Source organism: Phodopus roborovskii, unplaced genomic scaffold (assembly GCF_943737965.1).
Source record: "Phodopus roborovskii unplaced genomic scaffold, PHOROB, whole genome shotgun sequence".
NCBI lineage: Eukaryota > Metazoa > Chordata > Mammalia > Rodentia > Cricetidae > Phodopus > Phodopus roborovskii.
Window position 1 is genome coordinate 3,242,007 of NW_026126459.1, and position 27,889 is coordinate 3,269,895.

General features: G+C 52.5%; 1 protein-coding gene across 2 annotated transcripts; it reads left to right on the forward strand.

Annotated features, from left to right (window-relative positions):
- Cyth4 (cytohesin 4) lies at window positions 1-26,776 on the forward strand. 2 transcript variants are annotated; one of them, XM_051189333.1, is made up of 13 exons: window positions 1-51; window positions 6,185-6,267; window positions 8,068-8,132; window positions 9,242-9,308; window positions 10,495-10,613; window positions 11,521-11,601; window positions 12,962-13,074; window positions 14,588-14,736; window positions 19,779-19,890; window positions 21,904-21,980; window positions 22,802-22,873; window positions 23,219-23,373; window positions 24,017-26,776. In XM_051189333.1, the coding sequence occupies exons 4-13, from the start codon at window positions 9,246-9,248 to the stop codon at window positions 24,087-24,089; spliced, it is 1,014 nt and encodes a 337-aa protein (XP_051045290.1). In that variant the 5' UTR covers window positions 1-51; window positions 6,185-6,267; window positions 8,068-8,132; window positions 9,242-9,245; the 3' UTR covers window positions 24,090-26,776. The 2 variants fall into 2 exon arrangements, with proteins under 2 accessions (XP_051045290.1, XP_051045289.1); XM_051189332.1 differs by lacking the exon at window positions 1-51 and adding an exon at window positions 511-655.
- The last annotated feature ends 1,113 nt before the right edge of the window (window positions 26,777-27,889 follow it).

Here is a 27,889-nt window from a genome sequence, read left to right on the forward strand (position 1 = left end):
ACAACCTAATCTGGCTGCAAAGTCACACGGAATAATTGAACAGATTTGATGGTGAGTTTTCCAGCAGCCTGAGGAGGAAGGGAAATTAGGCAAGTTTCTTTGAAGGGAGTAAGCCCTGCCCATCACTGAATGAATGTGTCTTTCCTCTAGTGAGAATTGAAGAAGAGCTCAGAGAGGACCCTAGAAGCAGAAACTCCCTTGGCTTGTATATAAGGAGGTTGCTGAGTAAAGTCCTACACACCCCCAGAGAGGGCCTGTTCTCAGTACCTTCTTCCCCAGTGACTGAATGTGTGTGTACATGCGTATATGTGCGCATGTGTGTGTGTATGCATGTGTGTGTGCATGTGTGTATGTATGTGTCTTTCTTTACCAGATCCCCCCCTTTCTTCCATTTCCCACCCTCCTAATACTCATTTGCCAGGATCCAGGCTAGCTGGTGACACACAACTGTCTTTAGGAAGTGTGTGCTGTGTCAGGAGCCTGCGCACAGACCCTGTGGCCAGGGCTGACTTCCTCCCACAGGGTCTGGGCGGGGTGGGCAGGAAGGTGTGGTGACTGTCCCTGTCAGCCACCCACCAGAGCAGCAGCTGAGCTAACAAGACAAACAGCTGGACCACCTTCCCCCAGGGTTTCAGAATGGACCTGTGTCACGCAGGTAAGTGAACGGGCCATGGGCCAGCCATGGGCCTCAGCATTTCCTCCTGTAGAACAGAGCAGTGGTAGCCTTGTGAGGAGGGCCCTGGAGGATACAGAGGAAAAACTGGTTTTAACATGTCCCAAACATCAGACTCTGTGTGCAAAGGCAGGCACCAGGCTGGGCTATTGGTCCCGGGGTCCCACAGGAATCCAAGTATTGGCTGACCTCCTGGGTCAGCCACAGGATGGATGGTGATGTAACAAGACAGGCAGACACAGACTAGGGAAGAAGGGATTGGGAAGCCTCAAGGGGACACAGCTTGAGCCCAGAGAGGATTCTGAGCAAGAGTATTCAGGCAGAGGGAAGAGCCTCGGCAAGAGCCCAGAGGCAGCTGCAAAGAACGGCTTCTGATGAATGTGGATACTGTTGGTGGTGGCATGCGTCTGGATGGTGCAAGGGCCCTACAGCACTTTTTCTACTCTTGGGTCTGGTGGCTTTTGATGGAGGCTGGGGACATTGCCTGAAGGAGTAACATGTTCAGTGAGACCCTGATGCTGTAGGCCTTAATCACTTGATGCCAGGGTGGTGGGTCTGAGGTACAGAAAAGAAGGAGGCTGCCAAGTTAATACAGGAGGGACAAGATAGTGTGGTTCTTGAGGGGCAGAGAGCAGAACTATGGAAGAAGCCAGGTCCCTGTACCCTGAGACTCAGAAAGTTCCCCTGGAACTCTAGGCTCTGAGGGACATCGGCAGCTTTCTGAATCTCCTACTTTATGTGACTCTGAGCTGGTCCTGACTGATGCCCGTCTCCAAATGAAGCCTACTCCTGAGCAAACTGGCCCCAACCACAGGTACAGAGCATCCACAGAAGCTATGTAGTGCTCTGGATCTCACAGACACAGAAACCCATCAGGATCTTTCGACAGCCATTCATTGATGGTCTGGACACAGGAGGCTGTGAGGGAATGTGATTTAAGTGGAGGCAGTGGCTCTGGCCACCTAGTCTCTCTCGTCTCTCTGGGGTTCTGTGGGGGGAGAGGAGGGTGAGTTCTGTCCTTCAGAGACTGAGAGACTAGGCTGAGGCTGAGGGGCGGGGCTCAGGGGACACTGAGAAAGCAAAAGGAAGCCAGGTGATAGGCAGGCCCCATCCCAGGTCACTCAGAGGCACAAGGCAAAGACAGGATCCTTGACTCATTGGTTCCTGACAGTATAGGGTTACAGGACAGTCCACACTTGGTGCAAATAAGGAACCTGAGGCTCCCAGAGGGAATGAGGACTGGCTAGGCTCAGGTCATAAGGCAATAAAACAACCCAGCAAGAAGAGCCTAAAAGCAGGGCCCACCTTAGGCACGAGCTGCAGAAGGCTGGGATGCACTTCAGGCCAGCCTAGGATAGATGGGTGCAAAGGGCCAATCTGTGGAAGATTTGGGGTCTCCATGGACTGGCTTGTATTTTTGTTCATTCATTTATTCGTTCATTTTACAAGCATCCCTGTAATGTGCTTCAAAACACAAGGACTGAACGTGAACTAACATTCCAGGGTGTTGGCTGGAGGGAAAGGGGACCCTGACCCATACCTGACCACACCCACTTTTGGCACAAATGGAGAGAATGAGAGAAGGGACTTGCAGCTTTCTGAAGGAGGGAGCTGGGAAGGAGGAGGTCAGAGCAGGTCCCACAGAAGTCCGTGGTGTCAGGGAATGCCTCTCAGATACATTGTCTATGAAGGGCTGGCCCTTTATCCTCCTGGCCTGCTTCTGAGAATATGGAAGTCTGCTGGCAAGTGCCAGGCTGGCCTCTTCCTTCGGCAGGCCTCAGTTTCCTTGGGATGTTTATGGGTGGGGATGGTGATAGAGACTCTCCCAAGCTGCCCACCCCACTCCCACTTCTACCACTCTAATGTGGGTCAAGCCCCTCTGAAGGTGAGCCCTGAGCACATGGAAACCCTGCCTGATGAAGCAGGGGTGGACAGAAGGAGGGCAGGTGGGCTAAAACCAGAGGCTTCCCAGGGAGAGGAAGCTGCACCCCCACTTGATCCCCCTGCTTAACGCCCCTCAGGAGCACCCCTGTGTGCCCCAGTGCTATCCCCTCCCCTGAGAAAGGGGAAGTAGGCCAGCTGTCCTGGGAGCAGGGCTGCAGGCACTAAAAATAAGAGGGGAAAGAGGAAGGGCGAGGGGGAAGTGTGAGGGCAGGGGTGGTGGCTTTAGGGCGCTGGGCACCCACTGGCCTGAGACTGGAGCACAGAAGGCAAGGGTGAAGGGTGATGAGAGACTGGAGCACACAAAGCAGAGCAGGGGTGGAGGGTGGCAGGATCCAGAGAGCACTAAGAGAGGATGGGCTGCTCATGCTATGGTGGTGTGTGCATGCTTCCAGTGTTTATAGTGCTTCAACACAGCTCCTCCCCGGACTCTCACCAATGCCTGGAGCACCCACGGGCACATCTGAGTAGCCCCTGTCTGGCAGTGTCTACATCGCCCTCTGATCTCAGGTCCTTGGATCCAGAATGGTGAAAACCTCTACTTTTTGAAAAACAGTCTGATGAAAAGTCAGAGGGTCCTTGTGGGCCACATGACCTGTGTTGGGGCAGCAGGCCAGAGATTATGGCCTGCTGTCTCATGGGTTCAGATGCACTTGGACAGCTGAAACCCACTAGGGACAGGGCTTGGGTAGAGGTAGAAGGGGACAGTGTCCTCAGAGTGTCCTGAAGACTTTGCCACCACAGAGCCTAAGTGTTGAGAGTGGAAGGTTCAGGCCACATCTCACTAACCCTGCACTGTCCACTCCACTAGGAATCCCATTTCCTTGTATCTGTTTCCAACCACTCCCGTGCCTCAGTTTCCCCAGATGTCCATTGACTCGGAGGGTCAAAGGAGATCCTGCTGCAGGCACCTTCCTGCATCTTCGTCATTTCACAAAATGTCGTGGTTGGCACAGGGTCAGAACACCCAGGCCTGTGGGTTCCACGCGGTCACAGAAGGGTTATACACTCTGGTCCCAGGTGGATGGTGTGTGAGTCCCAACTCCACCACCATCCAGCTGTGCTGGCTGAGAGAGGTCATTGAACCTCTCTGAACTCCAAGAGTATCACATAGGAGAGGAAGTTAGGAAACCCTTCTTCAGAGCAGTGGGGCTTGAGAGACAGAAGGAGAAGGGCACACAGTGTGTTCTCAGTTCAGAAGGAGGCATTGGGAGCACTCAGGGCTGGCACACAGAGGAGGCAGGGTGGCATTGGAAAACCCAGCTTCCACCTTGGTAGTCAGATGATGTTAGGGGCCATTAAAACTGAAAACTGACAGGGCCTGGTGACTGGGGGAGCTCAAGAGCCAGAGGGGGATGACATGGAGGTGCTTGGGGTGGAGGTGTACCCCTAGAGCTCTGGAAGAGGTTGAGAGGAGGGGAATCCTGGGTTGTTTGGGACCCAGGTGGAGCTTGCTGGCTAGCCAGTCTGGATTTGATGCTGTCTCAAAGAAGGAAGACAGAAAGTGATTGAAGAACACACATGGTGTCAGCCTCTGGCCTCTGTGCAGATGAACACACATGCTCATTCTTCCCTCTCCCCCCCAACACAGATGTGCACATGTACACATGTACACATGTACACACACACAACGCACACACTTGCCTTGCCTGGGCAAAGCCTTGTATCCATAACCATGCTGGAATCCCACACTGCCTCTTCCCAGCTGTGTGACCTGGGATATGTCACCTCACTTTCTTGAGTCCCTGCGTCTTATATTTTTGGGCCTTTAATGGCTGAGCTATCTTCAGTCCGAGTCCCTGTGTCTAAAACTAAAAATTAGCCTGTATAAAAAATTCACAAGGACTGAATGACTTGATTTCCTCGGGTGTTTGGGAGCTTGGACTTCAGTGAGACTTGCATCACACTCCTCTCTGGCCCACCTTGAACAAGGCCTCTAGCCTCACAGGGACAAAAAGAAAGTCCCATCCAGCCATCAGAACAGCATTCCTGCTAAAGGAGCCCTGCAAGCAGCTGTGTGTGTGATGGGGGCGGGCAATGAGTGTCCTGGAGGGACCATCCAAGTAGGAAACTTCTCCACTGCACCAACGCAAGGCTGCTCCATTCTCTGTCAGGCCTTGGGCAAGTGTGGCAAGTGTGGAGATAAGCAGTTCCCACTGCACACAGCCTTTGCTGGGAAAGAGCCTGTTTGGTTTCCCGTTCTCCCACGGTTTGTGAAAGCCCTTGGGTAAAAGAGTGAAGCTATCCTTGTCTACCTGAACTTCTGTGGACTCCAGCCAACATGAATAGCTGGACCAGGATGGGGCTCAGTGGTGGAAAATCTGTTTGCAATGTTCAAAGCTTTTCATTCTATCCTTAGCAATGCAAAAATAAAAGTAAAAATAAATAAAACACTGGCTAGTCTTTGCTAAAGCAAATGTTCAAGTCCATGGACCTTCCAGAGAAATCATGGCTCAGTGCCAATATCTGCAGCTGGCTGGTTGGGCATTGATGGGTGGCAGTCAAGGGACTCAGGAAAGAGTCCAGCTTCTTGCCACGCCATGTGGCTACTTCTTTTGCTTGTACCAGAGCCAAGGTTCCCCAGTAGGAGGCGGGTGAATCAGCTGACCAGGCCATTAGTGGTGTGTTATCCTGCCCTTCTTGCATACCTGCCTGCCCATACAGATGACCCCTGTAACTCTGTGCCCACCACCCTCCTCCATAAATGTCTCCTCCCAACCTGTACCCCCCATCTTTCTACTGTCTTTTCTTTTGGCCTTGGCCTCAGCTGCTTCTAGGAACTCAGAGACACCCTCTCTTCCTGAACCACAGGAAGTGGTAAGCCAGGTACTCCAAATGAGTATTTCTGGGAAGGCCTGAAGTTCGTTAGCTGCCCACATTGTTGGCCATAGTTTGGTGTTTGCTTTTTTTTTTTTTTTTTTTTTTAAACCCTATAACCCTAACCCAGGCTGGCCTCCAACTTGCAATCCTCCTGCCTCAGCCTCCTAAATGTTATGATTACAAGTGTGAGCTGCCATGCCTGGTTCTGTGGAGGTTCTGACTAGAGTGTAGTAGTTGAAATAAGTGAGCATTGTCCTGGTCGGGAAGTCAAAGTCACACTTGCTCTAACACCATTGGCCTCACTTTGTTTGGGGAGCCAATGGGATGGCATAAAGTTGGAAGCCTGTCCAATCCAGGGTGCCAGCCTCTGGCACCCTGTGCAACCTTAGCCAGTTTGTTTTTCTTTTCCAAGCCACAGTGTTTGAGAGCAGGGGCTAACTGTCCCCCTCCCATTCTGTTTTCCCTTATTACAAAGTCAAGACAACAGGATAATCTTAGTAACGCTCATTTGCCAGTCTCCCTTGCAGCTAGGTGTGTCCAGGTGACCCCACAATGGCTACGGGAAATGTTTCTTAATGGAGAAGTGGGACCACTCTGGACAGGGATGTCCAAGAATGCCTCTCAGTTACCAGTGGTAACAGCAAGTTACAACTAGCTCTAGCACCATGGGCCTCACTTTGTTCCAGGAGTCTCCCCAAGAAGAGCCCTGGAATACAGAATCAAGAAGTCCTCTTCTCTCTCTCTCTCCAGATCTAGCTGAGCTCAGTAGTGGGGAGGCCAAGGAGCTGCAGCAGATCAAATGGCACCGGAAGCAACTACTGGAGGACATCCAGGTGTGTGCACACATGTTCACATTCAAAGACCCACATACACACACTCACCAGGCTCATACATGTTCACACTCAGACCCATATATTCACACTCATAGACCTGTACATGTTCACACACACACACACACACACACACACACACACACACACTTACAAGCCAGCACTACACTATCATAGCTCCCACTCTCCAGGCCAAATGCTCAGAAAGCCAGCCAACCTTGTCTTCTCCTCCCCAAAGGCCCAGGCACCAACCCCTCCCACTCCCAGATCCAGGCATCAACCCCCTTGATCACCAGTTCCAGGCCACTGATCCTTTCCTCCCAACCCCACATCCCAGAGTCCCTCACCCTAGCTCCAGACCCCAGCCTTACTTCCATCTCAGAAACAGAAAGTGGGCCGAAACTGCCAGGGACTGAGCAGCCCAGCCCAGTGCAGAGCAGGCACAGGCCCTCACCTCTCCCCTAAAGCACCCTTTGAACAAGGCCACGCTCACGCTGGGCCCAGCCCTGGGCAGTTCACCAGTTTCTGAGATGAACACGGCCATGATAGTCAGTGACCTTCAGGTTCCTCCATCGTGCCTTGCTCAGTCCAACCTTTGCCTACACGCTTGCTTCTACCTGAGGCTACTCTGTTCTCACATTTCCTGTTCCTTCTTCCCAGACAAGGTTAGAACATACCTCTTCCTCCAGGCTGCCTGCCACCTAGACACACATGCATACTTGCTTCCACTGAAAAGCCCCCACTCTGCTAGTATTCTATTGAGCATATACATGTGTCAGGCTCTTTCTCTACTATTGCTGTGGTCATTGCATAGTTACTTTCTTCGCCCCATAGCCACCCATGATCCCAACATCCCCAGACTCTAACTTCATGAAAGCAGAGGCTGGGCCTTGCTCACCACTGGGCCCCAGCCCCATAGCTACACTTGCAAGGTGCCCCATTATACCTGTAGGTGAAAGCCCAGCCAAGATCCCTGGGAACAGGATCTGTATGACCTCAGAGCAAGGGGTGTTGCACCAGTCCTGATTTCCAGAAACAACCCAGCAGTCCCACATCCCTCCCAGCACACCTCGTCTTGGGGAGAGGGTGGGTGCCTCTTGGGCCTCTTGCCCTGTTCATCTGCTGATTGCAGGGAGTACCGGGACATCTTCCCCCAAGCAGTCCAGCAAATGTGGTTGGTGGGCAAGATGGGGACTTTGTCTGCACTGGGCCATCCTGGAGTCAGGCTGAGGCAGCCTGGGGTGGGATGGAGAGCAGCACAGGCCTGGAATTGGCACTGTAGACATGTGATTGCCTCGCCGGCCATGGCTGTTTCATCTTCCCTCTGTTCCGCTGAACTGTATAGCTTCTGAGAGGCCCTAGGGTACCTGGCATGTGACAGGCACTTACTAACAAGTGACAGAGAAGTGATGCCAGACAGGAGGTGTGGTCTGTTCCCTAGGTGGCCAGAGAGAGCCATGGGGGGTTCTGAGTGGAGAAGAGCAGCGCCATGCTGCTGTGGGAAGCTGCCAGCCATGTCAAGTGAGGGCTTGTTGGTGGAAACAGAGAACAGTAGCTGGCTGCATGGGAAGAGAGAGCAAGCTGGAAATAGGGTCATGTGTGGGCATAGGGACTCCCACCCCTGAGGTGAGGACGAGTGGAGGGACAAGGGCACACAGAGGCATTGAGCCGCTCTGAGGGAGAACGGGCATGGGGAGGCAATGAGAAGGCCCAAGGAAGTGTGCAGTGAGGGGCCTGGACTACAGGCGGCATGGGGGCTGTGGGGACACCCTAACCTCGTCAGGTCTGCATGTGTGTCCACAGAAGCTGAAGGATGAAATTGCAGATGTGTTTGCCCAAATCGACTGCTTTGAGAGCACTGAGGAGAGGTGAGGAGCCCAGGCAGCGGGAGGATGAGTCCTGGGTACATCTCATTCCCCGGGTGCCATGGATGGGGGTAGGACCCAAAGAGATGCCACAGCCCCATCCAGACTGTCTGGACCACTCCCTCTGACTCTCAAGAGACCCCCACCCTCTCCCTCTCCACCCCACCTCCCCACACAACCACCCTGCATATTATTCATCAGGAACAGCTGGAAGCTAACGAGCAAAGAAATATCCCCTAGGCAAGGGTGAAGAAACTCTGGTATGTGGGGACCAGAAGTCCACTGACCCAGCTCACCTCATGTCCATCATTCCTCACACAGGAAGGCTCCTGCTGGCTCTTTGTCCTAGAACAGGGCCTTCTCTCTAGGCCTCAGTTTCCCCATTTGTATAAAGAAAAGGTTAGGTTTTCACATAATCTCCTAGATCATGACCTCTTGACACTATAAAATTAACAAAATGACATTTCAGCTACAAACTGTAAAAGAAAACAAAAAAAAACCAAGAACCCAATGTTTTCAGTAAGTTTACCTTTGTGTGGATGGCGTTCATAGTTCTCTTGAGCCAAATGCAGCCACGTGCAGCCAGTAGGCTGGACATGTCTGCATGCATTCTAGGGCATTGAACTATAGAACTACACATGGTTTGCTGGTCCCCTGCCCTGCATCCAAGACCTCTGCCTCTCCAGCATCTCATGGGCATGCACAGCCATGTATGCATGTGAACATACACATGCCCTGGGGGAGGGCATCAGGCAGTTCCTGCACAGAAGGAAACTGAGGGATGACGGGACTCACCTATAGTGGCCTGGTCCAAGAGTATAGCAAGACTTAATCTCAGGAGCAGCCTCTGGGGCCCATGTTCCTGCTGGCCCCATCATGCCCCAGCTTTCTGCATCCTCCCCAGCTCTGCTGGGCTCCTGGGGGACTCAGAGTTCAGGGCTCAGCTTGCAGCCCCACCCCTCGACACCTCTCACCCTGTTCTTGCTCTCTCTGGTGGTCCAGACACAGGGGCTAGGGATATACATGAAGTTCTTCTCCTGAGGAAGACCCCCTTAGGGCTTGTGGGGGCAGTGGCATCTGGAGCCACCATTTTGATCTTCCCTTGTTCACAGCCGGATGGCGCAGAAAGAGAAGGAGATGTGTATTGGGCGGAAGAAATTCAATATGGACCCTGCCAAGGTACATATCCGGGGGAAAGGACGTGGATCTCACCAAGGTGTACAGCTGAGCTAAGGGAGGAGGCTGCCTTCTGGGTACCTTTGCAGCTGATCCCACAACCAAGCAGAGGAGAGAGCTGAGACCCCCCCTCAGGGCCAAGCCTTCGGTCCCCAGCTGGGGCTGGCCTCTGTCCACTCCATAGCACTGCATTCCAAAGATGGGAGCTGTGAAGTCCCCCTCCAGGACCTATTCCCTTTCTCCCCTGGTCCTACACCTCCTCTGGAACAGGGTTGAGGCAGTGAGGCCCTTAGCATGTCTTCCAAGTTCAGGCTGCAGAAACCCATTCTGAAGCTTGGTTGCCCATGACCTCAGAGCCAGCCTGTAGCCCTTCACTCTGCCAGGTAGCCATGGGCTTCCTCTCCAGCAGGGGCACAGGAGGAAGCCACACACTGCAAGGGTCCAGAAAGCCACAGCTGTGGCTGCCTTGGTGGCATGGATTCCCTGGTCACAGCCACAGGCCCTGGACCACCACTCCACTTACCTGCCCTCATAAACATGCACATATGTTCCCAGCTCTGGCCACAGGGTGCACAACATCCTCAGCTTTCCACCTAGGAGCAGCAGGGACACAAGATACCATAACACCAGAGACCAGTCCCTAACCTCCAAAATCAGAGGATGACTCTTTGTGCCTGGATAGCAATGAGGGGGCCATGAGCCCACCTGGCAAAGCTGGCTTCAAGGTGACAGGAGGCTGGGTATGCCCTCCCATCTTCTAGAGAAGGGGAGTGAAGGTCATTGCCAATGGAAGCTGGCTGCTTCCCAGTGGGGTCTGTACAGTCTCCTCCCTTTTGATTTAGCTGGTTTGTGTGACTTTTACACAATGGGCACAGATTGCTAGTGTGATGAAATGAAACTATTTGAAATAAAAAGAGTTTGGAAAGAACAAAAGGGGAGGCTGAATCACAGAGTCTTAGCATTGTGACTCCTAGCAGCCACAGGAGGGTGTATTCTAGGCATGCCAGGCTGGAGGGACCTGGCATGACTATACTTCTTAGTAAACCACCAGAGATGCGGAGCTCACCACTTCCCAAAGGCAGCTGGAGGGCACTGTCCCAGAACAGGCTGTGTACAGTCCAAATACCAGGCCCCCTCCACCAAGAGCCTATGCTATAGGGGCTGTACACAGGCTCTGTGTCACCTCCAGGGTATCCAGTATCTCATTGAACACAAGCTGCTGACCTCCAATGTCCAGGACATTGCCCAGTTCCTGTACAAGGGTGACGGCCTCAACAAGACAGCCATTGGCACCTACTTGGGGGAAAAGTAAGAAGACCCCAGACAAGGAGTGGTAATTGAGGGTGTGGGGTACTTGGAGAGCCCTCATGCTTAGGGCTTCAGATGAGTACTGATTCCCCGGCTGACATAGTCATCCATTCTATCAATATGTTGTTTGTGTCTACTGTGGTCTGAGCTCTCTTTTTGAATGTTAGCTACAGAAGACAGAGATGGTCAAACTCCTGTCTTCAGGGTCCAGTGCTTTCTGCATGGGAGAAGGACAGAAATGAGCTCTGTTGGGTACACAGAAAGCAGAAAGGAGGCCAAAGAGTGGAGGGCTCTGAGCTGGAGCCCCCGTTTCAGTCCAGGAGGCAGTGGGGGGGTGCACACTGGAGGGTTCCAGGCAGTGAGAACAGTTAATGCAAAGGCCCCAAGGTAGAATGAAGGATCTAGAGGAAAGGAGGGAGGGAGGGAGGAGGAAGGGAGGGAGAAGGGAGTGAGGGAGGAGGGAGGAAGGAGTGAGGGAGGGAGAGAGGGGGGTGGGAGGAGGGAGAGAGGGGGAAGGAGGGGGAGGGAGGGAGGAGGATCCATGGAGGCTCTAGACAGAAGTGTCTGCCTGGTAGAAGTGTCTGCCATCGTGGAGAAGCCTCAGGAAGTCCCCAGCTCTTCTTCCACATTTTCTGAGTGAGATGGCACACAGGCTCCTGACCTAAGAGCTTGGGAGAGGGAAGACGCATCTGATGAGGAAACTGGGGTGTGAGGATGTTCAGGGGCTTGAGTAGGGCCACCAGGCAGGAAGTGACCAAGAGAGAACTTGACCCAGGGGCCCTAAAGGTCTAAACCCAGAGCTTACCTCCCAGAGGTGGGTGGGTGTGTGTGTGTGTGTGTGTGTGTGTGTGTGTGTGTGTGTGTGTGCAAGTTGTCAAGTGTTCCCCCTTTGTCTGTCCCTCTCCAGAGACCCCATCAACTTGCAGGTCCTACAGGCCTTCGTGGACTGCCACGAGTTTGCCAACCTCAACCTTGTTCAGGCCCTCAGGTGAGTGGTTCAGGCAGGAGATGTGGTGGGGGTGGAGTGGAGAATCCAACCCAGGGCTGCATGGAGAGGAGGAAGCTTAAGTCTAGGGAACACAGCCCTGAAGAGCTAAAGCAGGAGACTCTCAAGCTTAGAAGCCTGCAGCTGACTCTTATTGCCACGCCACCATTATTGAGGCCTGAGATATTTGCAAACACCCTCCCTCTGGGCCATCTGGGGACCCCAGTGCTATGTTCTAGCACATGTGTACTTTATCCCTGCATCCGGCTCTGTGTAGAACATGGTTGCTATGGCTTCTGACTACCTAATTCCAATACTCATCACTATTTGTTTTCACATCCATGGGCACAGTGTGGTGCCCAAGTTAGCAGCATTTGTCCACAAACCATAATGTCCTTTCAAAACCCAGCTTTGCCATTCACTCCCCATGTGACCCAAGGCAAGGTACAAATAAGAAATTTCACAGCTGGGCTTGGCGCTTTATACCTGTAATCATAGCGCTTGGAAGTCTTAGGCAGGAAGATTGCCGTGAGCTCCAGACCAGCTTGGGCTACACAGTGGGTTCCAGGCTAACCCAGGATACCCTCTCTTAAAAGAAAGAAAGAAAGAAAGAAAGAAAGAAAGAAAGAAAGAAAGAAAGGAAGGAAGGAAGGAAGAAAAGGAAGGAAGGAAGGAAGGAAGGAAGGAAGGAAGGAAGGAAGGAAGGAAGGAAAGTTGCCTGAGGCAAGTCAGTACCAATCCATGGGGCAGAATAACTAAATGAGGAAGGACTTATAACCAGCCAGAGCTAGTCACTTCCATGTGTCAGCTCTATGTCTTAGTAAAATTTCACATCACCCAGGGAATCTTAACGATGGTGCTGGGAAAGCCTAGTAGTCTGTTCCCAAGAGAAGCATTTGATCTGTGCTTTGCAGGATCAGTAGGAGTTTGTGAGGCAAAGAAGGACTACCATCCATACAACGAGTATGGTCTTCCTGAAAGAAAAGTTTAGAAATCACTTATCTCATTCATTCATTCATTTGATTAGCTTTTGCTGGGCAGATTTTAAGGGACCTATGGAGACAAGAAAGCTTAACTGACATCAAGAGCTGGGTGTAAGCTTGGGTCCCAGGACAGGGAGGCCTATCCAGGAGCTGCACTGCCCAGGGCCCCACAGCCAGAGCCTGTAGCTCCACACCAAATCTCTGTAAGATATGTGAGTCCACCTCTTCCCGTGCTGTGGGCACCTTCACATCCGAACCCAACCACCCATGTTGGGACCTAGAGGAGGCCAAGGTTCCCATTCACGGAGACAGAGGCTGAGCACTATGTAGTGTCACTGAGAGCCCCACCCGCTTCACTGACCACGGCCCTGTCCTCCTAGGCAGTTTCTGTGGAGCTTCCGGCTGCCTGGCGAGGCCCAAAAGATTGACCGCATGATGGAAGCCTTCGCAGCTCGCTACTGCCTCTGTAACCCAGATGTCTTCCGGTCTACAGGTGACAAGCTCCTCATATCCCCCGAATGCTTCAACTGTTCAGGCCTCTGTTGAACCCTCACTGAGCACTGACTCCATGCCAGTCTGGAGCATGGTTCTGGGGAGAGGGACAGGGAGAGACAGGCAGTGTGGAGTACAGTACAGGAAGGCTTCTCAGAGGAAGTGTGGTCTGGGTGAGATTTTAAAGGGTAACTAGGAGTTCTCTAGAAATTTATAAGGGGAAATGCTTTAAATGTCTCAAGTGAATCCTTGGAAAAGCAGATAAGGGGCAAAGGGCACAGCAGGTGACCAACAGGCTCAGTCACCCATACCGCCATCTCCAAGATCAGGACAGGAGGAGGGAGGGGCCAACACAGCCAACTGGCCATGGCCTCTTCTTTTGGTTCTAGAGCCAAGTTTGTGATGGGGTTCCTGTGTTCCCAGAGCTTTATACACACAGGACCTTTGTCTCTAAGTGCACAGGGCCTTGGGACCCTCTTGTCAGGGTCATCAAAACTCAGTGTTACTCTCTAAGCTCAGCAGCAGATTGTCCCTGATGAAGCAAGAGCCAGAATCAGACAGGAAGCCACTTGTCCCAGAGCAGACTGCTCCCTTCCTGCTGCGTGGAAGACAGAAGCCGCTGGAGCTTCTGCTACACTTGGCCATGACCCAAGAGCTGGCATTTGCTTGCCTCCAGGATTCACACACTTGGTCACCTGTGACTTCCAGGGGTGGTAGCATACATCTATAATATCAGCGCTAGGGAGGCTGAGACAGGAGGATCTCTGCCAATTCAAGGCCAGCCTGAGTTTCAAGTGAGACCTGTGTCAGTCAATCCAGTCAATCAGGATATCAGGCTAGGTGGAATGGAAGGCATTTCAATCAGCCAATCAGTTTGTCACTGTGTGACCCAGGAGCATGTGATTCAGCCTCAGTGTCTCATCTTTAAGATGGAGGTGTAGCTACACCTGTCACCCAGGATAGGCCTGGGGAGGCTGAACATAGGTGGGGGCCACTGCTGTGGGAGGGAGAACACCAATCCCAAAGCATCCACTTTCTACAGTCATGTGGGCAGGCTGAAGGTCAAGTGTTTGGAACTGCCTCCCTCAGGTTCTGGATCCTCAGAAAACCCAGAACAGCAGCCACACCCCAAGCCTGCATACACAGGTCTGCACAATGCAGCAGGCTGCTGGCAGCATGACCCACCAGGCAGCTTAGAACAAGCTACTAACTAATGGGGCGGCTAAAAATGAGCTCCCATTCCCAGGAGGCAGAGAACAGAGTGGGAGGGCCTGGGAGGCTGCAGCTGATGGCAAGCAGGATCTGAAAGGGAAGGAGGGCACAGAGGCAGGGGACAGGGGCAGAGTCTCAGAAGCTGCAACTGAAGTTTGCAACAGTGGGAAGGGACGCTGGGCCTTGGATGCCTGCCAAGCTGAGCCAGGGGCAGGGTGGATCTTCAGGGCCTTGCCCAGACTGGGACAGAGGTGGGTGAAAGTGACCTGGTCCAGGACTGTGACTAGTGCCAGGTTCCACAGACACCTGCTATGTGCTGTCCTTCTCCGTCATCATGCTCAACACTGGCCTACACAACCCCAACGTCCGGGACAGACCACCCTTCGAGCGCTTTGTGTCCATGAATCGTGGCATCAACAATGGCAGTGACCTGCCCGAGGGACAGCTGAGGGTGAGAACGCTGCATCTTATTGGTCCTCTGGGAGCCCCACCCCCTGAGTTAACGCAAGGGCAGAGGCACAAGGGCCCAGCAGGCTAGCTGTGAGGTGGGTCTCCTCAACATGGTCTCGTCTCAACAAGGCTGACTGAAGGCAGACGCTAGCAGTCCTTCAGAACTAGATTTTTGGAAACCTGGATAGTCATTACTCACACCTCCCCCAAATAACACTTCAGACTGGGAGTGTGGGTCAAAGGCATCCACAGACCATAGGATCCATCCTGAGTCCCCCAATAAAAGGGGACAATGCCTCCTAAGCTCAGGACCCCAGTTTCTCTGCAAGTCAGGAGGAAAAGATGCTTGGATGGGGTCCTCAGAGGGAGAAAGACAGTCCCCCAACAAGTCCCCACTAACTCTACAGGAAGGCTAGTCCCAAGCTACTTGTCCCCTTATCCCAACATCCCATCCACACTGCACTATACCAAACCCTGTTCTGGGTACAGGGACCCAGGAATGACTCCATGCCGATCTGCCTAGACCAAGTCCAAGATCTAGTAGAAAGGGATCTACACATCCCACAATCAACCCCCAAAGCTCACTGATGTCACCTATACTGACTGTGGGAGCTTTACTACAGAGAGATATACTGTTGCTGTCTTGGGGGACAACTAAGGTGTCATCCCAGAAGCCTGGCCGGGGCAGATGACTTCCATATGGGCTTTGACAGCTGGATAAGATTTGTCTAAGGGTTTCTATTGCTGCAACTGAATACCATAACCAAAAAGCAAGTTTTGGGGTAAAGGATTTATTTAGCTTACACTTCCACATTTCTGTTTATCACCAAAGGAAGTCAGGACAGGAACTCAAGCAGGGCAGGAACCTAGAGGCAGGAGCTGATGCAGAGGCCATGAAGGGGTGCTGCTTACTGGCTTGCTCCCCCTGGCTTGCTCAGCCTGCTTTCTTATAGAACCCAGGACCAGCAGCCCAGGGATGACATCACCCACCATGGGCTGGGCCCTCCCCCACTGATCAACAATTAAGAAAATGCCTTAAAGCTGGATCTCATGGAGGCTCCTTCCTCTCTGATGACTCTAGCGTGGGTCAAGTTGACACACAACCAGCCAGTACAGAGTTTTCCTGAAGAAAGCAGGGCAGGGGCATTCTGGAAAGAGAAAGCTGGGAAGGAGTTAGTATCCAGTGTGATGCCCTGAGATGAGGTAGATATGAGCAGGGTGTCTGAGTGCTGAAGGCCAACCTCAGGAGCACACAGACTCAGATGGCTGAAAAGAGCAGATGCTTTGCTTGGTGAGCAACAGTCATACTGTTCAACGATGAATATCGGTACTCACAGCACCAAAGTCTTGCCATGATTAAAGTCATCAGAGAGGTGAGCAAGCACATGGGCCCCAAATCAGAGCCTGGCCCCTCAGAGTTGAGCACTGCATCCCCTTAGCCCACAGGACATGGGTCCTGCTGGAGTCACTCTACCTATAAGGAAGGCTCCAGAGCCTCCTGGAGTTCTGGTCAGCCCCATCTCCCTTACACACTTGCTGAGTGACCTTGGCTGGCTCCTTAGGGTTTAGTCCACCACTCCCTCCTAGACTGGGGTGGATCAGCCTGAATTATGGTGGCTGTGAGTAGTCATTTTTTTTTTAACATTAAGGGCTCCCAACCCAGGCTTAAAGTCAGCTTGTGTCGTCAGAAAGAATAATTAAGAATGTGCTGGGGATGTGCTTGCCAAGCATGCAAGGCCCCGAGTTCAGTCCCCAGTATAAACCAGGCATTGTAAAACACACACATCATCCCAGCCCTCAGAAGATGGAGACAGGAGGATCAGGAGTCCAAAGGTTTCCGTGGCTACATAGCAAGTTTGAGGTTAGCCTGGGCTACAGAAGATGACATCTCAAAACAAACAAGTAAAAAAGAAGCTCAAACAACCAACCTCAGAGCAGGCTGGAGCACACAGGCACCCTTGGGGATAGAACCAGCATGCCTCCCACAGGTGTCCCGAATGTGCAAGACCTCCCCTTGACTAACCATTCCTGCCTTCCACCCAGAGAGCCTTCCTCTGCATCGTCCTCTCCTCATGCCCCTAAGCTGGCACTTTCTTGTAGGTGACCTGTCATTTCTATGTAGCTTCCACCCTGGTCAACAGCATGGAGCCAGGCAAAGAGCAGAGCCAAGCAGAGCCTCAGCCAGCTGCCTGTCTTTTAGCCCACAGCTGGCCTGTGGAACCCCTTGCTGGAGTTAGCAGAGGTGACAGGGAGTGGCTGGTGGGCATGGCTCTTCCCCAGATGTGTCACAGAGTGCCCGGGGCCTACCCTGGGAGCCACCCCAGGTTTTTCACAGGCAGCCACATGGACCCAGGATGTTCTCACCTTCTCCATGACTTCATCTTAATATTTTTAAAGCATAGCCCAGTGTCACACTATCTCTTTGCAGAAGTGAGTTCTCCATGAACCACTGTTGCTCAACTACACAGGAAGCCCCAAAAGGCTTTAAAGAACACCATGAGACAGAAGTAAATTTACACAGACTGATGCCCCAAGACAGGTCACCCCAAGGTCACACAGCCCTGGAGGGTGAGCTTGTAAGAAAGACTATGAGAAATGTATGTGGCTATAGACGACAGGCAGGCCAGGACACAGCAATTAAAAGAGTCTAGGTTCAGAGTTAGGAGCTGGGCACAGGGACGGGGGTGAGTCCCAACTCCTCTGTGGGCCATTCTTGGACTCTGTCAGTGCAGGCATGTTGTCATTGTGTGCCCCCTGTTTCCAGGGTCCAGCTAAGGTCACAGGGTGCTACTGGAGGAAGCTAACCTGAGGCTTCCTGTTCATAATTAGAGAGTCCCAGCTTGAGCTATGTCTAATTCTGGAGCTCCACCCCCTGCAGAGACTAGAAGGTGCAATCTTGAGGGCAGAGGGCCCCCGAGCATGCCACCACCCCTGTCACAGATGAGTATCCAGAAGGCATATCCACTGAGGTTTCTAGGCTCTTGTGTCCTAGCGCAAATAACTGGGCCAGGGACACATGGATAGTGATAGAAATAACGTTTAAGGGGAGGAAGAAAGCATTTCTGAGAATGCAGGTGGGCTAGAGGGTTTGGACAGGGCAGGACTGCAGGCGACCAGTCCTTTGAGGTCCAGCATCTGGAGATGGAGGTTCTTCTCCTATGTGTTCTGTCCCTTGGTGTTGCCACAGTATATGGGTGTTCACTGACCCACCTAGGTGGCCCATCATCATATGTACATTTTGATGTCTCTTTATGCCTCTCTGTCCTGCCACACTGGCAGGACAAATATCACTAAAAAGAATAGGGCTCTCTTCACCTTCAGACTGTTGGCTTCAGGTGTGGCTATATTCAGGTGTGGCTTCGTTGGTGGCCTGAGGGGAATACACGTCACAACAAGCCCACCCTACACACTGGCTGTCTCTTAGATCCTGGCTATTGCAAAGACGCCCAAGTATGTCCAGGCTGCCAGCTTCTTCCCTCAAAACTAAACCCCTAGAATTAAGCCCTAGTGACTGTCTGGGGTTATGTGTCTCTATCTAAACTAGTCCCTATAGCGCATAGGTTGCAAGGCTCTGAACAGCCAAAGGGGAGTGAGCCACTATCCCTTCCTGGAACCTGGGATGGAGGAGGGTGCCTACCTCACTGAACAACCGAGACAGAAAAGAGAGGAGAAGGCTCCAGAGACCCAAAGAAAGACAGGCCATGTTGTACACCCAGGGCCCTGAGAGGTCTCTATGTGGCGGTTTCTTCAGTGACAGGGACTTCAGGGTGTTTTCGAGACACAGGAAGTGTGGGTGTGCTGCTTTTTCTGTGAGGCAGAATATGAACAATGATACTGTGACCACAGAAACTTCCAGGTACTCCTGTGGGTTTAGCAGGGCTGAGACTCTGTCTGCCACCCCAAAGCCTCCTCGGGCCTCCCTAATACTTGTCTGAGATGACAGCTCGGCTACTGCTAGGGCCTTCCTGTCTCAAACACTTATTCCACCAGCCAGGCCACCTGGGGATTCCCATGGTAAAGCCCGCCACCCCCACTTCCATGCACCCCCACCTCCACCCCAGCCAAAAAGAAGCTGGCCTCCACTTTTCTCTCACCCTCACACCACAGTGAGGTTGAGAGGGACACTGAAGGCTTGGCTGGAGGGTGCTCCAGCTCCGCCTCCATAGACTCAGGAAAACCAGCTTTAGGCCTGCACCCTATGGGAACCCCTGAACAAAGGACAGGATAGCAGTAAATAGGGGAATCAGGCATTCATTCATCTACCCAACCCACCCATATATATATATATATACCCACCCAGCCATATATACGTAAAGGTGTGAAATCTCCATTACAATACTGGGAACTATCACTGCAAATGCCCGATAGGTAACAGCTGCATGCTGCCTTCCAGCTTTAACAATCAGGAACAAGTTAGGATCCCAGTGCTGGGGAAGCCCAGTGCCCCCAAGAAGATTCAAAACACCCTCTCTGGTTTTCATACCTTTCATCCCTCCAGGGTCACTCCTTGTATATTTAAGCACCTTTTTACCAGAAAGCCACCCATGGAGGACTGAAGTCACCTCTTGGAGCCCTCCATATCCCAATCCCTATAATCAGAGCCCATCCTGAATAGTCAGAGCCCCACTGGGACCTCTCCTTCTGCTAAGGCTCTGAGCCTGAAGCAGTCAATTGCTTCCTCTCCTGGACCTCCTCTATCCTCACCCAGCATGTTATCTAGAAGGTTCTACTGTCTACCTAAGTAGAAGAGGGGCATCTTCCATCATGAGCACAGACTGAAGCAGTAAGGACTCCAACCCCCCTGTGCCTGTGGAGGGTGGGTATGTGTGTCTGTGTCTCCTTGTATGAGCCTAAGGCACCCACCCTGCTCACTCTTCCCTGAGGCAACAGAGGGGAAGGAACACTAGGGTATGGGCGTGGCCAGTGCAAAGGACAGCACCAGTCCCCTAAGGAGACAGGACCTGCCCAAGGCCACCCAGGCCAGGTGGTCCAGGCCCCAAACTCAGTTGATTGAACCCATCTTTTCCATCCTCTTTTGGACAGAACCTCTTTGACAGCATCAAAAGTGAACCCTTCTCCATCCCCGAGGATGATGGTGGTGACCTCACCCATACTTTCTTCAATCCTGACCGTGAAGGCTGGCTACTCAAGCTGGGTAAGACCTCTGTGTACACACTCTGATAAGCTCACCACACACATGTGGCTGGCTCACACACACACACACACACACACACACACACACACACACACAGCTCAGTGTGGACCTGCACAGCACTAGGTCACCTGACCCCTGGGCCAGCAATCTACTTACCCTTTCTATCCTTCTTACTCACCCTCCCAGCCATCCATCTACCCACCCATTGCCCTACCCATCCATTCATCTGACTAATCATTCATTTACCTAACCACTCATCTGTTTACCCACCCATCTCATCATCTCTCACCTATCCACTTATCCATCCATTCATCTATCCATCCATCCACCCCTCCACTCACTCATCCATCCACCCCTTCACCTACCCACCTACCCATCTATTTATCCACATACTATATATACCCATCCATCCTCCCACCTGCCCATCATCCATTCACCCATCTACCCATCCACCCATATATCCATCCTCCCATACATACATGGAAACACCTACCCTTCTACTCATCTGTCTGTCTTGGGGGTGCAGGTGACAGTGGAAGACAGGCTCCATGGACAGTTCTGTTTCTCTCCCAGAGGGATGTAGAGAAGAGACTAGCAGAGTCCCTCTGTTCAGGACCACTGAACATGAGGGGCTGGTCCTTGAGCAGCCCAATCTTTGACTGGCTGTTTTCAGGAATCCAAGACTCAATAAAGTTAGGGCAACTTCTCAAGGCCACACAGTCAGCAAGTGTCATATTTAGGGCAGCAGAGGGCTGGATGTTCCTGAAGCAGGAGGAGGGAAAGAGAGAATGTAGCTCAAAGAGCCATGGGGAGTGAGGTAGTGGGTGTTCCAGTGGTTAAGGGAAGCAGCCAGCCTTGCCCCCTCCAGGAACACTCCTGAGCCTCCCCAGCAGGACCAGCCAGCCAGGGACTGTGATCTTCCAAGGTAGGTAAGGAGAAAATACCTCATCTTGGAGGAGGAGTCTCAGCCAGGCAGCCTCCATCACTTACTGTGTACCTAGTCTATGGCCGCCTCACCTGTATCCTAGATGCCCACCAAGCCTTCTGTGTATCACCACACTGCAGCCTCTCCTCGTACAGCCCTCTGTGCCTCCCAGACTGCCCCAGACACCGGCTCCCAGCCCCCAGAGCATCTCCAAGTCACAAATCCAGACAGCAGAGAAGCATCAGAGCCTCATGGGAGAGCTCACAACCCATCCTTCAGCACCAGTTTCTGCAGCTGGACTGTGGTGACACTGACCCAGAGAGTACTAGCCACATAGCAACATGGCTGGGAGCTTGGGCTCCAGGGCAAGGACACTGGAGTTTGAATGCACAGGACCATGAACACACAGCCTAGCTTTGCCCAACCTTGGTTTCCTTGTCTATAAAATGGGGTTGCCAGTGGCCCTCCTCCTCCTGGATGGCCACAGGGATTCACTTCCTTGTTTTTTCCCAGGCCTGATAAATCAAGGCTAGAAAGCTGTGTTAGCTACTGTTCTCAATGCTGCAACAAAATACTGTACAAAAGCAAGTTCAGGAAGGGAAGATGTGTTTGGCTCTAAGGGTAGAGCTCCTCATGGCAGGAGCTGTGGATGGCTGGTCTCATGGTATCCACAGTCAGGTAGCAAAGAGCAATGGAGGCTGCTGCTCAGCTCACTTCCTCGGTTTTCACCTGGAAGGGTACTGCCCACCTCAGCTGACTTAGTCTAGAAACTTCCTCCCAGACATGCCCCAAGGCTTGTTTCCAGATGACTCTAGATCCTGTCAATGTGACAGTCAATACTAACCAATCAATACATAAAGCAAGCATGGGTCTCAGTGGGCACGGGTGGGATCATGTGACAGAGGCCTGGAAGACAGGAAACAGTGCCACTGTCCCCTCTTACCCAATTTCTGGGAACCCAAATGCAAGGACATGGGGTGGTGGGAATTGAAACTTTTGGAGTATAGAAAGGATGGATCTGGAGGCCTGAGGAGCATGGTGGCCCAGGAGGAGGAAGGTTGGCCTGCCATGCTGCTGGCTTCCTGCAGGGGGCCGTGTGAAGACGTGGAAGCGACGCTGGTTCATCCTCACCGACAACTGCCTCTACTACTTTGAGTTCACCACTGTGAGTGTGTGGGGATGAGGGACAGAATACAACCAGCCATAACCAGCCCCTCCATCTGCTGCCACCACCTGAAAGCGTCAGGCCCTTTCAGAGTGCTCAGTTCCCCTCTGCTCCCATTTCACAGATGAGGATTGGGGGGCAAAGAGGAGGAGGGGTGGGGCAAGGAGAAACACAGACTTCGAGTTGGGTTTCCTGGGCTGGGGCTGTAGATCAGGGTTAGAGTGTGGGCCTGGGTATGAGGCCCTGGTCAATTGCCAAAGCTAGGGAAAAAAATGTTCAAAGATGGCTGGATCACCTAAGGGCTAGGCTTGGGGGCCTCATACCCATAATCCCAGCATTGAGATGGCAGAGGTAAGAGGGTCCTAATATGTTTAAGGCCAACCTGAGCTACACAATAAGACCCTTTTTCAGGAGATAGATAGATAGATAGATAGATAGATAGATAGATAGATAGATAGATAGATAGTAGACTGGAGACATGACTCAGGAGTTAAGAGGACTGACTACTTATCCAGAGGACCTGGGTTCAATTCTCAGCACCTACATGGCAGCTCACAACTGTCTATAATTCTAGTGCTGGAGAAACCTGTCGTCCTCTTCTGGTCATTGTGGGCATTACATACATGTGATGCACTTCATGCATTCAGGCTAAACACCCATACACATACAGTAAAAATGAAAGAGAAAAAAAAAGTTTAATCGGGTCTCCCAGATCCCAAATAGGGTGCTAGTGCTGTGTCAGTCTGTGTCTAGGCTGTCTGGACAAATGGTCTGGGGAGGCCATGAGCTCACATTTCCTGTCCTTGACTTTGCTTCCTTAGGACAAGGAGCCTCGGGGGATCATCCCTCTGGAGAACCTGTCCGTGCAGAAAGTGGATGACCCCAAGAAGCCGGTGAGAGTCCAGCTAGGGATTCCCACTGAGGGAAGGTGCCTGCATGGGGTCCTCCATAGGGTCTCTCTAGGAGCTATGGGCCCAGGATGGTCAGTGTCATTGAAGGAGCAAGACTCAGTTGTCTTGTGGAGCTTGGCTGATTGGGGGACTTCTAAGTCACAGCTCTTTCTGAGCCTTGGTTCCTCCATCTGTTACATGGGATATTGGGGATCCTGGTACATGGTAGGTGCCTGGTGTCATCTCCCCCGTGAGCTGTTGGGGAAGGGCCTCTGTGACCCCCCCTCCCTACCCCAGAGGTGGCCTAACCTGTCCCCTGACCTTCCCCTCACCTGGCACCTCCCACAGTTCTGCCTGGAGCTATACAACCCTGGATGCCGGGGCCAGAAAATAAAGGCGTGCAAGACTGATGGGGATGGCAAAGTGGTGGAAGGGAAACATGAGTCTTACCGCATCTCAGCTGCCAGTGCCGAGGAGCGCGACCAGTGGATCGAGGCCATCAGGTGAGGGCAGCCGGAACACTGGACACCTCCGGTCACCTTCCAATTTCTTTGGGGTCTTCTTTCCTTGTCTATAAAGGAGCGGACTCCAGGTCTGCCTTCTATTGGTACCCTTTGGCAGGCAGGCACCATGTCAAGCCTAGGGAATACGGAAGAAACCAACTTCACGGGTGAAGTGGGGGGGGGCAGGCACTTGGTACTTGCAAGGAGTTCAGCCAGAAGAGAGGCACATGGGCCACTGGAAGACCTGTCAGCTAGAAGGCATGTGTGGCCGCTGGACAAGGACCATGTCCTAGAACTCGAAGTATGAGAGAGGCCCAGAGATGGCAGAGCCTTGAGTAGAGCCACACAACAGTGAGGGGCCTGGCCGGTTCCACCACTGGCTCTCTGTTTCTCTAACAGGGCTGATAAAGAAATCTGGGGGCAGGGTCTCTCTGTTTGGCTCCACCCCCTAACCTGAGATCTTGTCCTTGCTGGGCCTGCCTATGGGACAAGGCTATCAGAGTAGGATTTCCCTACACCCGTCCCTGGCCTTTCCCTTGCCAGGGAGCCAGCACCTCCCTGGAAATCACACACCCCAAATCACAAGTCCAGAAGTCCTACTCTCCAGCAAGCCCTGAAGTTTCATTTCCTCCCACACCCCTAGGGCCAGCATCACCCGTGTCCCTTTCTATGATCTGTTGTCTGCTCGGAAAAAGAAGATTGCCAGCAAGCAGTGAGCTTCTGGGACATGGCTCTGGCAACCTTGTAAAACCTGTGGAACCTGGACACACACCTCTCAGCCACTGCACCTGTTCCTGCCACAAACTTACTCGTCCCCATCACTGGAACTGGCTATGAGGGATGTGGTACCTTGGAGAGCAAAGAGCTCCAGTGCTGTGTGCCAGGAAGAACCCATGAGGCTCCACGCCGAACTGCTGCAGTCGAGGGTGAGGGTGGGAAGACAAGCCAGCCCAGAGCCCACTTCCAGTGTGTCCCACCCTCTCCCTCCCCGGCAGGAGAACCATGGATTCCCTGGGAGTTTCAGTTCAAAGGCATCCTGTCCCCTCAGATTGGGCCTGGCCCTCCCTGCCAGCACCAGGTACCAGCATACACCCAGCTCCAAGCCTGAAGCTTCAGACATGCCCCTCCACTGAATCACAACCCTTCTCTGAGTCTTACAAAAATGCAGGGTATGGATAGGAAACATCTTGGCCCAGCTGCCTTCAGTCAGCTTGGTGTTGGGAGGAGCTAGGACACCAGGTGACTGAACTAGACAAACTGTTCTGGGAGGTTCTGAGGACACTGCTGGCACCATTCTCGGGGACTTTAACATGAGAAGAGGCTCAGGGGAAGCCCTCAAGTAAGTGGCAGCATCTGTGGCCGACAGATCTGAGTTACAGCTGAGAGACACAAGAGGAGGAAATGCTGCAAGCTATGCCCACCAAGAGGGCTGCCTGGAGGCCACAGAAAGACAGCTGGTAGCATAGGACTCATGCTTGGACAGACTCTGGCCCATAGTGCCACTACTAGATGCCTCACCAGCAAAGCTAGGGTAGTGAGGGGCTGCAGAATGGATCGTTGTTTCTGCCTCCAGCCAGAACAAAGCCAGCTTCCCATACACAACAGGCCCACCTGGAGGAAGCTTCTTCTTCCCCAGGCACCTCCTCTCCTGCCTGAGGTGCCCCCCACCACAGGGGAAAACTCAGCAGGGCAGCAGGGCAGCTTCTTATGTCCTAGCCAGCCTGGACCCTGAGCGGGAGCAGCAGGTACCTCCCCCTCCTCAGGAGCCCGTATGTACACACTTCCCACAGGGGCAGGAAGAGAAGTGTGGTAGGAGGGTAAGACTCCTATCTCTGGACAGATGAACACCTGGGGTCTGGGTACCAACAGAGCCCTTGCTGGATTCCTGGGGAGTTGAACTGAGCCTGCCTCGGCTGCCCCCATTTAGGGGTTAAAGGACCCTAAAGTGTCCCTTCTGCCTTTGGCATGTGTGTGCACACACAGAGGCTGTGGGACTTTTGTCTCCAGCCCTTTCTGGTCCTCAGCTTTTTCCCCAGCACCAAGGTGGGGCAGGCGTCAGCTTATTTCCTGTTCTGACACTTAGAAGCAAGACTAGAGCTCATGATCCAACTTGTGGACAGAAAGCTGTCCTGTAATTGTGTCTGCCATCCCTGACCTTCCCTGGCCCTCATCTGTAATCCAGGAAGTGTGAGCACTCAGTGGTCCCTGAACCTTATCTTCGGGATGCTGGAGGAGGTGCTGTGCTGGACAGAAGTTCCCCAGGAATTGAGGTTTTCTCTGGGCTTCTTTGGGGCCAGAGTAGGGGCTAGGCTAAATTGATTCTGCTACAGCCAGGGAAAAACAGAATTTTGCAGAAGGAAGGACTGTCTTCAGATAGAACCACTGACCTGGAAGATAGGTAGGGATCCCCCGCCTCTGGAGGGAAGCAAGCCCACAGGGACCAGTGTGGCAGGATTGTGTAACCTTTGCTGTCTTCCCACAGATGTTTATAAAGTGTCCCTGCTGTGCCAGGCCCTATTGCAGGCACTGGCAGGCCAAGCCATAATCCCTGCCACCTGGGCTCATGGTCCAGTGCTCCTGAGACCTATGGCCACTTCCTGCCTCCTTCGCCCAGCCCCCTGCCAATAATTGCACCATTAGGGTCTTTCTTGAAGATCCTTGTGGCTGACCTAGCTCAGCTTGCCTATACTTACCTTCTTTTGGCCCATATACTGAGTACTTACTGTATGCCAATATCTCTGTAACAGAGCCAGGGGTCCAAAGAGCCCTGTGACCATGGTCACATCCTTGCCCTCAAAACAAGTTCAAGTCTTAGGGCTGGAGAGATAGCTCAGCAGTTAAGAGCACAAGGTGCTCTTCCCAGAGGACCCAAGACTGGTTCCTAACACCCACTTCAGGTGGCTCACACCACACGTAACTCAGGGGACCCAACCTCTTCTTCTGACCTCTACAGGTACACAGTAAACACACACATACACAAGACATGCCTGCATGTGCACATGCACGCGCATACATATCAAGTTTTTAAAAATAGCATGCTGAGTATAGTGTTGCACACGTTTCAACTCAGCACCAGGGAGACAGAGACAAGTGGATTTCTGTGAGCTCAAGACCAACCTGTTCTACATAACAAGTTTCAGTCCATCCAGAACTACATAGTGAGAATATGTTACACACACACACACACACACACACACACACACACACACATACATACACACACACACACACACACACACACACACACATCCCACCTCCCCTTTGCCGGGTGGTGGTGGCATGCACCTTTAATTCCAGCACTTGGGAGGCTCTGTGGAGACAGCCTGGTGTACACAGCTAGTTCCAGGACAGGCTCCAAAGCTACACAGAGAAACCCTGTCTCAATAACAGAAAATAAACAAACCCTCCATTTTAATGGGAGACAGATGAGAGACCAGCCCAGACTGGCATGTGCAGGGGACAGTGCACAACTGATGGACAATTTGGGAGGAGGGTGCCTAGGCTAGGTGGTCAGGCCTGTATGGCAGAGTCACCACACCCTCCACACTGTGAGGTCCGTGGGTGTCTGACTGAGCAGTCTGATTGTGCACTTGCAGTTCATAATAATTGTTAAGTTGCCTGATTAAAAACAAAAACAACCAGCACAAAACTCTGGGCTTCAGCATCAATAGGTCTCAGGGTATGGCTACCTCTGAGACTGTAAGACTAAGAAGACAGATGTTTTGAGGGACAGGAGAGGGCCCAGGACCACGTCACTCCGCTACATTGGGAGGTCCCTCTGACCTCCCAGGGGTGGGTGGCTTTCACCTTTCTGCTTCTCTGTACTACTAAATCTGGCCAGCAGAGAGCGCTCACCACACACTGATAAGCTCCTTCCTCTGCAGATGTAGCGACAGCCTGAACCCCTGACCAATACAGCCTTCAGCTGCCCTAAAAGGGCTTCCTCCCTCACAGGGACCACACGCTCCTGCTCTCCCAGTGTCTTCCTGGCTGTGCACCTCAGAACAGGCTGCTGCCTCTTTGGATTAGATTTTCCTCCCTGAGGACACATTTAATGGCACTACCATTTAGTGGAGATGTCTACAGGCAAGGGGGTCCCAGGCATGGGCCTGGTGGGGCTCCTACCCTAGTCTGGAGTGGTGGGAGCAGGTGACAGCAGGTCTCCGATGCCACTCAGGAAACCTGGGTTCATGGGCTGGTTCTCTCCATGTCTCAAGAGCTTTCTTCAGGATTCGGAGCCTTGAACTGCCCACCTGTAAAACGGGAATAATTAAGTATATATAAAATGCTTAGACCAGTGGGGCCAGCAGTATGATTTACTGGATAAAAGCACTTGCCACTGAGCCTGAGGATCTGAGTTAGATCCCAGGGACCCACACTATAGAAGGACAGACCAACTCCTGAAAGTTGTCCTCTGACCCCTGTGTATATGCTGAGACACACATACATGCATATATATGAGAGCACACACACTTATGCACTCTACACACACTTGTGTATGTGTGCACACACATAC

Bases quoted from the DNA above. Each gene is read 5' to 3' on its own strand.
- Cyth4 (XM_051189332.1), top strand. The intron at 22,874-23,218 runs GTGAGAGTCCAG...CACCTCCCACAG, and splicing joins TGGATGACCCCAAGAAGCCG to TTCTGCCTGGAGCTATACAA. The intron at 23,374-24,016 runs GTGAGGGCAGCC...CCACACCCCTAG, and splicing joins CAGTGGATCGAGGCCATCAG to GGCCAGCATCACCCGTGTCC.